At 46.9% G+C, this 12,078-nt stretch overlaps 4 protein-coding genes across 4 annotated transcripts; 2 read left to right on the top strand and 2 right to left on the bottom strand.

Moving 5' to 3' along the window:
- Window positions 1-757: 757 nt before the first annotated feature.
- Window positions 758-2,214, bottom strand: BO79DRAFT_155291 (class-II fumarase/aspartase family protein; the record flags this gene model as incomplete). The annotated part of the gene is made up of 3 exons (XM_025678778.1): window positions 758-1,664; window positions 1,714-1,953; window positions 2,012-2,214. 3 exons carry the CDS (start codon window positions 2,212-2,214, stop codon window positions 758-760), a joined length of 1,350 nt encoding a protein of 449 aa, XP_025536489.1.
- A 433-nt stretch (window positions 2,215-2,647) lies between these two features.
- On the top strand, window positions 2,648-4,276 carry BO79DRAFT_155558 (general substrate transporter; the record flags this gene model as incomplete). The annotated part of the gene is made up of 3 exons (XM_025678790.1): window positions 2,648-3,509; window positions 3,574-3,964; window positions 4,024-4,276. The coding sequence occupies 3 exons, from the start codon at window positions 2,648-2,650 to the stop codon at window positions 4,274-4,276; spliced, it is 1,506 nt and encodes a 501-aa protein (XP_025536488.1).
- A 422-nt stretch (window positions 4,277-4,698) lies between these two features.
- On the top strand, window positions 4,699-7,146 carry BO79DRAFT_155516 (uncharacterized protein; the record flags this gene model as incomplete). The annotated part of the gene is made up of 5 exons (XM_025678787.1): window positions 4,699-4,757; window positions 5,010-5,078; window positions 5,142-5,626; window positions 5,825-6,095; window positions 6,150-7,146. 5 exons carry the CDS (start codon window positions 4,699-4,701, stop codon window positions 7,144-7,146), a joined length of 1,881 nt encoding a protein of 626 aa, XP_025536487.1.
- Window positions 7,147-7,560: 414 nt separating this feature from the next.
- On the bottom strand, window positions 7,561-8,616 carry BO79DRAFT_210750 (uncharacterized protein). The gene has a single exon (XM_025682881.1). The coding sequence runs from the start codon at window positions 8,497-8,499 to the stop codon at window positions 7,762-7,764; it is 738 nt and encodes a 245-aa protein (XP_025536486.1). The 5' UTR covers window positions 8,500-8,616; the 3' UTR covers window positions 7,561-7,761.
- Window positions 8,617-12,078: the final 3,462 nt, after the last annotated feature.

Here is a 12,078-nt window from a genome sequence, read left to right as displayed (position 1 = left end):
GAGGAGAAATTCTTCCTTGTCCTTGATCTACAGCTTTGAACCAACGACCCCGCAGCTATCAGTTGTTTTGCCGCGGAAAACAGTACGGGCTGATTGAGAGCTTTGGCTGTCTTACATATATGCCTCTCCTTGTTATTTTTCCCTTCTTGAGACAGAGAGACTCATTTGTGGGGTGATAGTTACACTTGGGAGAGAGCAATATTTCTATACAATGCCTACATCTTGCCCCTACACCAGGACTAACAGACTAACTACTCAAGCATCATAAATATTATTAGTAGGCTAGTGACCTAGGTGTAATTATATATATAGTAGACCTTATACACCTGCAGCATGTGTTTCATTGCAATATTGTAGGCGTACATGAACCGGGCACCTTTAACCCGAGATTATATTAATTGATGCGTAAATCCCTGCAGATGAATGTCACCGTCCTCGCCAAGTCGGCAGCAAATCTTTCGCCGTTCGGAAAGTCATCCAACCTGTTTGGCAGCAACTCTAGAGGTAATGAAAAAGATGAAAGGTTTATGGTTCGAGGTAAAAAAGGTTTCCTTGTACTTTCAATACACACTCTGACTTGCGTTATTGTGATTCCTAGAGGCACACACCCCAGCCATGGCAATGGGCAGAAGAGTAGGATGATAACGTAAACCACCTGCAGGTTGTCCAATAGTTTCCGATCCAGTGTGAAGAGCAAATAAATTCTCACGTATTATAATTTATATATTTCTCTTGTTAATCACACTGACGGAAATTTCTACTCATCACGAATGACATTCTCAATCATCTGTCGGCAGCACCCAAGATACTGACATGGATCACAAAGGGACCTTAGCCTCTCCACTCCGACTTCAGCTACCAAACTATTATCCTGTTGAAGGACATCGATTAAGGGAAGATTTCCCTCAATTGCCTTTGTACAGGCCTCATAAACCACGTCATGTGCCCTCTGGCGACCAAGTTTCGGCGCAGTTCCCATCATCACTGCCTCCGCAACAATCAGGCCCTTGGTCATGTTGAGATTGTTTGACATGGCTTCAGTGTTGACGAGAAGGCCCTTCATAATGAAGTTCGCTTGGTGTAGCGCACCACAACATAGGACAAATGAATCTGGAACGCAGCTCCACTCCAGGTGCCAGGGGCCGGAAGCTCGTTCGAAATCGGACACCATGGCATCCAGAGCCAATGATGCGTTCGACCGAAGCAACTTCGAAGAGGCAAGTATAACTTCGCTTGATATAGGGTTTCGCTTCTGAGGCATGGTTGACGACGCTCCCCGAAATGGTACGAAGGGCTCAGCCACCTCGGCAACCTCGTTAGACGACATGATGATGATATCTATAGCGATTTTCCCTAGAGATCCCCCGATGAGTGCTAAAAAGTTGATGATTTCGGCAATGTGATCCCGTGCCACATGCCATGTAATTGATGGATCGTGTAACCCGAGCTCCGTCGCAAGTTGTTTTCGCACCTTTAGACCGGTATCATCCGAGCCGAGTGATGCCAATGTTCCTGCTGCGCCGCCGAACTGGACCAGCAAACATCGACGTTCTATTTCGGTCAATCGTTGGATATGCCGTTGGATACCAGAGAGATATACGGCGCATTTATATCCAAATGTGATTGGAAGAGCATGTTGGAGATGGGTCCTGCCTGCCATGGGTCTTGGAAGTGTCAGCACCTCTTTAACAGTGTTGCATTTCTAAGACGTACGTGTCGGCATATTTCTTCGAAAGAGACTTTAGAGTTGCATCCAACTCATGAAGGTTCCGACGGACGATAACAAGTCCTCTACGCATTTGCACCATTGAAGCGCAGTCCATGATATCTTGTGTTGTGGCACCCCAGTGGATGTACTTGGCATGTTCCTCGGGCACCATCTCGGCCAATTGCCACACCAGCGGCAAGACAGGATACCCAACATTTTCGGTGTCTGCGGCCATGCGGTCGAGGCTATTTTCATAGATGTTATTAGTCCGTAATTGTAGGGTTCGGAAAGAGGGATACATACTCTAGGTTTTCGTACTTGGTGTTCTCTGCGATAACATTGGCCGATTCGTGTGGGATAACATTCACCTTTGCTTCAGCCCGCGCAAGAGCAATTTCAACTTCAACCAAGCACTTGATGTAAGCTTCATCTGAGAATATGTCGCGGATTTCTTCCGTTCCAAAAAGATTGCGGAAAATGCGGGAATCGACCGCACTGTTCAACATTGTTTGGGATGTGTATAGGTGATGCTGCTATGAAAAGAATTGAAGGTATGCGCAGTGCGATGATTGTGGCTGGTGAATTTCCCTTTAATTGAGAGCGATCGGAACAGTCACTGGTATTCCGAAGACTACGCTGGTATTATGCCGGAGTTTGGTACTATTCCGACGGGATAGGCCTTATCCCGAAATTAGTCTCCCGAGCCAGCCCTATTCCATCCCCGCAATTTCGGGCTAACCACGCGTCACTCTTCTTAGCTAACATGGGGTACCTACATACCCCCAGGCTCTTCTACACAATCATCCGGGGAAGAGTGTCTGGTTGTGGGGTAGCCTGTCAACTATAAATGCATTCAAAATGGACTGCATATATCGTCACCGTTGTTCATATTTTTTTTTTTTTTGACAAGGATCCTGTGAACAACAGTGGTCATCAAGCATGGCACTCCATGGTCACGTACTGTCGCTTTCCCAGTTGATTCTGGTAGTATGCCCTGCCTTTTTCCTCTTTGGCTACAATCAAGCCGGCGTCGGCGGTCTCGTATCTGTGGAAGACTGGACCATAACCTTCCCCGAAATCGATACTATCCACACATCAGGCGCCTTGAAAAGCCACAATTTAACAGTACAAGGTGTTGTTATCTCGACATTTACCCTTGGTGCATTGGTTGGGTCTCTTTCATGCTCATTGATCGGTGACATCTTGGGAAGAAGAAATGTCATATTTGCAGGCTCACTTGCAACGTTGATTGGGGAAGCCCTATGTTGTTCCTCTTTTGGGCTCGCTCAGTTGATTGTGGGAAGGCTTATAATTGGAATCGGCATTGGAATGCTTAGTGGAACAGTACCTGTCTGGCAGTCCGAATGTTCATCGGCACATAATAGGGGCAAACATGTTGTTCTGGATGGCCTTTTCATCAGCGCCGGGTACGCAATAACATCGTGGGTTAACTTGGGACTCTACCATGTCAAAACCGGTTCAGTTGCCTGGAGAGTGCCACTGGCAATTCCGGGGTTGGTTTCGCTAATCCCCATGTTTTCAATTTTCTTTCTCCCAGAATCTCCTCGATGGCTTGTTCAAAAGGGCCGCCTTCAGCAAGCTCGTGCAACATTAGTCAGTCTGAACAATTCATCAGCCCAGTCGGAAGATGTGAACGGCGATATTGCGGCAATCCAGTCAACACTAAAGAATCACTCTCGCGGTGTCTCAATAATGGATATTTGGCGCCCAAACGATGAAAGGTTATTCTACCGCTTCGCTCTGTGCATCATGCTCCAGTTCTACCAGCAAATGTCGGGAGGTAAGTGCCCATAGAAGACACGCCCTACACGTATGCAGACCATAGTTGACGCAACTACTTTTAGGAAACCTCATCTCAGTCTACGCTCCGATTATCTTCGAAGATAACCTCCAAATGACCAGCACGATGTCTCGAATACTGGCTGCCGCGACGCTCTCGTGGAAGTTTCTCTCGTGTTTCGTGGCTTTTTACTGCATCGATCGGTTCGGTCGCCGCGTGGTGTTTATTGTCAGCGGGTCGGGGATGTCGCTTTGTATGCTGGCCTTAGCAATCACCACGAGCTTTCCACATACAAACAAGCCCGCTTCGGTTATTTCGGCGCTTTTTATTTTCTTGTTTAACTTCTTCATCCCCATCGGGTTTCTGGGTGCCAACTTTCTATACTGTACGGAGGTAGCGCCGCTCCGGCTGAGAGTTGCTATGGCTTCGATCTCAACCGCAAATCATTGGCTTTGGTAAGCTTCCTTTCTTGTTGCAGACATTTTCATACAAAGTGCCAGTGCTGATTTGTTAGGAATTTTGTTGTCACGATGATAACTCCTGTTGCAATCAACAATATTGGCTATCAGTATTATATAGTATATGCCGTGATTGGTGCATGTATCCCTATCTCGGTGTATTTCCTGTATCCGGAAACTATGGGGTGGAAGCTGAAAGACTTGGATATACTGTTCAAACAAGGGCTGAGCATTCGAGGAATTGTTAGGTCGTCTTATAGGCCTCCAAACTGTGATGTAGAAAGCCGGGTTTCATTTGAAAAAAAGTGAGGTTGAAAAAGTTGAGAACAAGGACCTCTAGATATATATCACTGATTACCAACAAGATTCAGAGTCGAACATGTCTTCATGTTATTCAAGAAAATATGCATACCTTGAAATATATAGTAAATACTTCCTCTTCACTTGTTGTGCAGAACATCGACAATAGTATGTCGTCGGCCATTATCATATGCCCGCGTTCTATGTGTGAATGCAGCTGTCCGTTTTAACACGCAACCAGCATCTATTATGGTAGGTGAAGCGAGGACAGTAGGTTACGGAATAGTTCCGACTGCCTTTTCCTGTCTCGGTTCCAGCCGGACTCACGTGATCAGGTGCTTCCAGACCCGCTTGGGACTTTCCCCGCGCCTCAACATTCCTGTGAATCAAATCTGATTGTATAGCGATGTACCTCTGGCATAACAAGTAGGATGGAAACGACTGGACACAAGGATGTCATACATGGGATGCAGTTCTCCTCTCAAGTGTGGTGTGTATGCGTTTCACCAACTGTACCGGATATGTTGCTGACGCACATTTTTCTAGCGATCGTTGCCGCATGTAAGTAGATACTCACAGACTTCTAGATTGGTCGGTAAAAACAAATAAAGAAAGAAAATGCTGACTGGGCATAATCTAGAAAGAAAATACGTTGCGATGGATTACTACCATCGGTATATACCTCTCATCTACCTCACAAGCAAACAAATTGAACTAATAGGGTGAGACCGTTGTAGTGTAGCAACTGTAGAACGTCTGGAGCTGCCTGTGTCACATCTAAGCAACTCAAAAGGCGAACGCGGCCCAGAAGGTCAGTGTCGTATTGCTAAGCTATTTTTTGCTTTGCTACAGATGATGTTGACGATTTCGCTAGGCACCTTGAGCAACAAGAAAGGTTGTTGGACGAGCTCAGGGTCCAGAATGAGAATTTGCAGCGCGAAATCCAGCAACTACGTGCTAGCCATTCTAGGAATATTGACACATCTGTGTGGAATGATACTTCAAGTGGACTTCAAGCCCCCAATTATCCAGTACTGCAAGTTGCAGGTTCGTCTGATGCGGCAACTACTCCAACTCAACAAACTCAACCTATCATAAAGCATCTGGGACGCTTAGTGCCCTTAACACCGAGTGTCAATCGATTCGCAGGATCAACAACAGGGATATATTTCATACGCTGTGCCGAATCAGTATATAAATCTCTTTTCCACCAAGAAGAAGGTTTTCCAGATGTTGTTAATCGGCTCCATTTACTCGGAGCTTGCCCAGAATATTCCCAACATCTGCATTTTTTGAACTCGATTGATCTTTCTCGACCACCACATTTCATGCTCGATAAGCCACGAGCATTTTACCTGGGTGCTATAACAGAGTTTTTCCAATCTTGGTCGTCTATCTGGCCAATACTCATGAAGAAGCAGTTCCTTTCTGCCTTCCACCGGATCTTCGATCGTGTCGAGGCCCACGACCCTAATCTCTCACCGTCTGACTATGTCATTCTGAGGCAAATATTTCTTGTCCTCTCTATTACCGCATGGAAACGTCGATCGCCCAAAGAGTGCAACACTTACTACCTTAATGCCCTGGAATGCGCTCGGTTAACGACTGCACCTGAAAATGAGGACTTTCCAGGACTTCAGTCCCTACTTTTAACCTGTCTATATCTCCAACTTACACGGAAGCACGATGAGTGGATACAACTATCTGGTCAGGTTGTTCGACTTGCACAGTGCCTAGGTCTCCATCGACATTCCCGACGCTTCCAATTTTGTGCTGGAGAGATGGAGGTAAGAAAACGCATATGGTGGTGCGTTTACGCTGTAGATGTGTAAGGCTCCCAACCAACAAAGACTGCCTGTAAGTCACTAATCTCCATAAACAGTGCCTGTAGCGTAGTACACGGTCTGCCGAAAATGATCCAGGACGATGATGTGGATACCGACCTACCTGTTGACACGGATCTGGACGACGCGAGTGCCACTGACATACTACTCCCCCTTCCGGGAGAGACAACAAGCATGGCTACATTCATCCTCTACGTGAAATTGCTCAGGATATTCTCCAGCTGCCTCAAGTCGCTATATACGACTACCAAACGACGTAATGGTGTCGCCAAAATTACTGCACTGGACCACGAGCTCTCGGTGTGGCGCCATAGTGTAGTCCAGTTCCAAGGAAATGAGATGAAAGACCATGAAGATGGTCTACCGGACACTCTTCATATGAACTCAGCAGATCAGTTTTTTGAGACACTATTCCTGCTCTTCTTAGGAAACGTGGCTGTTGTCTTGATTCATCAGCCAGCATTGACATTCGACCCGAAGCACCCTCAATTCATGAAGAGCCTGTCGAGGTGCATTCGTGCAGCACTCAATATACTCAGTATGTTGGGAAGCAATCATGATGACCGGAGACTTCATTGCCTGTTCCCGAACAAGTCATCCATAGTCTTCCAGTCGACACTGCTGTGCTTCTATCATCAATGGACGTGCACGGCGGCTTCATTAACGCCAAGCCACAATCTTAATCCCTTGATGGGCAGAGTAGTAGATACTGCCCTCAAGCTCCTAGATATGCACAAGACGGAACTGGTTTCTTCTGATACCGGTTCAAACACAAGTATTGACATTCGTACGATCTCAGCTGCTGAAGACCTTTTTCGGTTGTTTTCCAGTCGCATGGAACGCGGCAGACACCCGTCAGAGTCACTTGAAGCTTCTTCGATGACTCAAAAGTCTTCCTCATCAATGGGATTTACACCGCCAGCTGGCATCAGTAATCATGAACTAGGGAACTTTGAACGTGAGTCACAGATGATCACGTTTCCTCTTGACTTTGGGATATTGGAACGCGATATCCTCGATTTTGACTGGCCTTGAGCGATAAGCATAGGTCATGGCCGTGACGAGTCTGAAGAATAGCGTTCTCCCTTTTTTTCTGGAAATATTGTTTTATAATCTTATTGCTTCTGCGCAAGCTGTAAACATTTAGAACACTCTAAAGTTAGTAAATACTTAATTTCGTCACTTCAGACACAAGCTTCATGAAGCTATCTATGAAGCCGAGATTGTAAACACTTGTATCACATCAGTCTTCACTAGTAAAGTGTAAAAAGCCTTTATTCATGACTACTCATAATCATCATGCTCTCCACAGAGGTTCTTCAGGGCCTCCCTCACAAATCGAATTATTCCTCCTTCAGGAAAAATGCTAGGAAACAGATTTCTACGTCTGGATCTATCATTGCTGTCAAAAAGCTTGTAAACACATAGTACTACTTCCCAATCTAACTTATTTACTTAAGGTATGTACCTTTATAGTGGTTATTCGAGTTCTCAAGTATTTTCCTTCTCCATGATAAAGCTCTAGCTAACGTAGTGCGAACGGAATGTCTCTTTGAACGACTTACACAATGACAAGCAGCCCGAGAATCACTTGGCCCATTTCCCTCCCACCCTTAAAGCCTCTGTGTCTAGTCCTCCCTTATCAGCAAATCACTGGTCTTCCTGCTCTCCCCAGTGCAACTTGTCCATGCGCTGATAGTAACTCGCATCCGTCTCTCCATCTTCTTTGGGGGTGTCAACTGCCTTAGAGCAGAGCTTTGGGTGACATAGACCAATGGCATTTGTCAGTGTTTGGTCACACTCGTTATCCACCCGATACGTGTGACAGATGTCACAGTTGCCATTGGTCTGGTGTATGCAGTCTTGGGCGTTGTAACATCCATAATCGTAGCAGAACATATTGGCACGCTTCGTCGTCAGGATATTGTCCAGGTCGTATTTCACTAACCAGTCGCCGGCCGGCTCATGCTCCGGTAGTTTGATGTCCGGGTTATGTCTGTTTATACCTTTGGCGAACAGCACCCGAGCATAGGGCGGGTCGAATACAAAGGTCGTTTCACCAGTCACGGAATTTTTCAATTCTGCCGTAGCCTCAATCTCGTCAATGGCAACGTACTCGTCTGGTTGTGGTACGGAGGCCTTTTCAATTTGTAGTTTAATATGCTGCGCCGTCTCAGGATCAAACCGGGTGTCGATGAAGTATAAGGCGTTACGACCGGCTGCAGCCACGTAAGGAGTATCTGGCGCCACAATTCGACGGCCCAGAGAGGTTTCAATCACTTCTGGTACATAGCTACTACTCCGGTATTCCTCTTGGAAAGTCGGAGAGCCCTCACATGGTCGGAATGGGTTTAGAAGCATGGTGATCAGTAGCAGTGGGAAGAGCATGGTTGGGATCAGAATAAGAATCAGAGGAAGAGAAGCTGAACTATATTTACTGCCAACTTCATAGGTCTTTATGCGCGGATTTTATATCATGATTCTGTCAGTGGCTTGGAAGTTCGGTTCATGGCAGTGAGGATCATGGGTCCCTGCGCGCCAAACACTTGCATTAGTTTGATTATAAAGAACACAACAGGAATGATTGGCCACTGCATTGCTACCGTCACAGACTCGGCGATGCCGAAGGTGAGCGGTTGGCTGCTAAATGTTGCTGCCTACGTTCGATTGTGTTTGTTGTCGTGATTGGTGAGAGGGACGTCCATTTTGGTCCACCCTATAGGGCGAATATATAAGAGATAGCAAGGGTCTCTTTCGAGTCGGAAGGCCGGCGGGGTACAAGACTGGAAATGTCCTAGACATCCTGTAGGTGAATGCTATCTGGACTCTACACCTGGCAAACGAACTATGTTGCTAAGCTATTTTAGGACTTTGATTTGACCACCAAGCCTAAATAGGAAATAGTAATTTATGATGTCTCGAATTTAAGTTCTACTAAGTCACATCTAGCCTAGGCCATCCCCTAAGTAGTACCCTTGCTAGTGCCTCCGGCGCTAGCCCTGGAAATGGTCAGAATAGGAGACAAAACTGGAAAGGCGTTGGCTAGAATTGCCTAGTCTTCGCTGAAGTTACAGCACTAAGCCTAGGCTAAGATGGTAGGGTCCGTCGAAGCAACTACTGAGGATCCAAACAGAGGCCTCCATTTTGTACAAATTGGTTCAAGCAAAAGCCTTGGTCGATGATAATATTCTAAAAATGACGCTCCTCAATCGAAAGTATGTCCTACTACAATACATACAGCTCACTGACTTGGTATTTGTAGTATTGGTCAAAAAGTTTATACGTATCTCATGCGCCCGCCGGAGCGCCGAAGAATAGACAAGGATTGTTATCGTTTGTCTCACCCTAGTCTGGCACCATGAGAGCCTAAGACTTCTTGAGCTAGATATCCTGAGCTTAGCTTCAACGATCAGTTACTCTGTGGGCCCCGAGATATCTTGCCACTTCTTCCACCCCCATCCTGCCGTGAAATGACACTCCGTGGAGTAGGATTCCTGCTCGCGCAGGGACCTGACTCGCCTACGGAAGGCAGCGTGTGCGTGGGCCCAACGGAGGTGCTTTTTTGCCTTTGGTCTAACTGAACTCAGGCTTTCACTAACCTGTGAGGGTTTTTGAGCACATGGTTGTGGGATAAGGCGGGTGCTGCCGCACCTGGGAGTCTGATCAGTTGGAGAGGTGGAAGATGTCTAATTGGGAAAATGACCTCTCAAGTAAAGACCAAAATCTGAATACCCAAATTATTACTCATAGGGGCTCATGTGGGTAGGAAGCATGCTTTACATTATGAGCTGCTCAAGTCGAAAATAGAGGATGGAATTCTCATCCTGGAAGATACCAAGCTGGGCACGTGGAACACCGCCTACCACTTCATTCATTCACCCTCTCTTCTCTAAATTTTCCCTTCAAATCGTCTGGCGTGTGGCCCCTGCCGCTTTATTTGAGCTATCCCTACTTACGGAGTTGAGTCCATCATGTGGCTTGATTTCTACTTCTTATCACCTTAGCTCTTCGAAAATGCGGTTACGTTTGGTGGACCAGCGGGTGATTCCGTGCCTTTCGCCCCTCTCGTGCTAGGCAGTTTTATGAGACCTGGTGGATGTTCCTTTCAGGGCAAAGTGCGCCTGTTGATATTGCCACTACGCTGTGACACACTGGGTTCGCCGGCTTATGTCTGTTACTCGTCTCCCGCAGAATCGTTGGCCGAAAAGCCCAAGTTCTCAAACTCCCGGACCTTCCAATCACATATGAATTGCGTTGATCAAAGCAAGGTCACAGTTCTATTGTGTGGCGCTAAGTCCAAATGCTAGGTCAAGTCTTCATTTGTTCGTGCTAGGCCTAGCTGCCCAAGTCTTGTGTGTTGGTCAACCCCTCCTGCTCATCGAATGGTTGAATACAAGGCATGGTGATCGCTGTATGGGCATGGTTGGTCGTATCTTTTTGGGCAATCTCAGCCCGCCAGGAGCGCCAAAAAATAAATGAATAAATGAATAAATAAATAAAATAGTATACGGCAGGGCAGTGTGATCTAGACCTTCATACGGCTTTAGGCTAAGGGGATGCCAGCAAGGCTGTCGCCCTCCAATGAAGTCTGTTGTCCAAGTTTCCAAAATCCTGATCAATCATGCCGCCCTCAACTTGATCTCATCTGGGGCATCTTACTTCCTATTCCTTGCTGTCGGGTGACCTGACAGCGCTGTAGTGGTGGTGGAACATGGTGGAACCACAAATTTAGTCCTAGTCAGTGGCCATGAGATTGGCCCGATCGATGGCTACCTGACTCTTTCAACGATCAAAGTGAGGCCTGCTCACAAAAAGGTAGACCAGGCCATCTGGATTCCTGTTTGAGAACAAGGTAGCCATAGTAATCCGGAAACTATGCCCAAAGTAGATGGTCAGCAAGCGAAGAAAATCTCCATCTTTGTTCCTCCCCAGCCAAGGGCATGCGGTCAGCGTCGATGTGGTATCATCTTCCTGGAAGCTATTCTCCCATAGAGGAAAGCGAGCTTTGCATTGATCTTAGCAATGGTTTCAGTCCCTATCCCCTGTAAACGCGGTGTAGACCACGTGTTCCTCCTTCGAATGCTCTACGCCTAGCCTCAGTCCGACCGCCTGCTTGAACCTGGCATTAACCACTGTCTTGATAATATTGGTCACAATCTGCTTGAATGCTTGCATCTGACAAGCACAGCTAATTCTCAGCTTGGCGATAAGTCATGGCAGTGGCGTTTCAACTGACTGGGGATACTGATTTCCTTAGCAGGCCAACCTGGGACCCAGAGACGTGTGGCTGCTATCGCTCGCCCGGTCGTGTCCGAGTCCCAACCTCTCAATACGATGAGAAGGCGCTATCAGATAAGGCCCCTAACATGAGCGTGGTTTTGGAGCGGGGCAAGCACCTCTTGTAGACCCTGGTAGGTTGGAGCCAGCGAAATTGAGCTCGGATCAGGCAATCCTTCCTCCTGATTCAGAGGCTTCTTCCCAAATAGCCATGACTCTCCTTCATCTACGACTGTGTATAATAGGGGAAGATGCAACATATGTATTACGTGCAATCAGCTTTTGAGATAGTGTCGCGCCGTAAACCGCTCCAGCTGGACAGAAAGCGTTGGGCTACTTTCAAGGGAACACTGACCATCAAATGGATAGAGTAACAAATCCTTTAAAGGTTACTGCAGCAATAGTCACACCCGGTAGACCAACAAAAGAGGGGGAAAGAGCCATGGGTGGGCATCACATGCCATAACGAAACCAACCATGCACCTTGCTGACCAAGCATTGTAGAAGCCTTCATGCAGTTTGCTTCAGCGAGGCTGACATGCAGCCCAATCTCTTAGCGCCAAAAAACACAACTGTGTATTTAGGGACGGAATAAGTGGTTCAGAGACTATACCTTGAAAAGAGGACACAGAAGAGAAGTAAACGGGGTTGCCTGCAGTGAGCGAAGGAAGGCAAGTCCTGTGCGCACCA

This window comes from Aspergillus costaricaensis, assembly GCF_003184835.1.
Source record: "Aspergillus costaricaensis CBS 115574 unplaced genomic scaffold BO79scaffold_30, whole genome shotgun sequence".
Classification (NCBI taxonomy): Eukaryota; Fungi; Ascomycota; class Eurotiomycetes; order Eurotiales; family Aspergillaceae; genus Aspergillus; species Aspergillus costaricensis.
The sequence above is the reverse complement of the archived record's forward strand: the minus strand, read 5'-3'. Positions and strand labels throughout refer to the sequence as shown.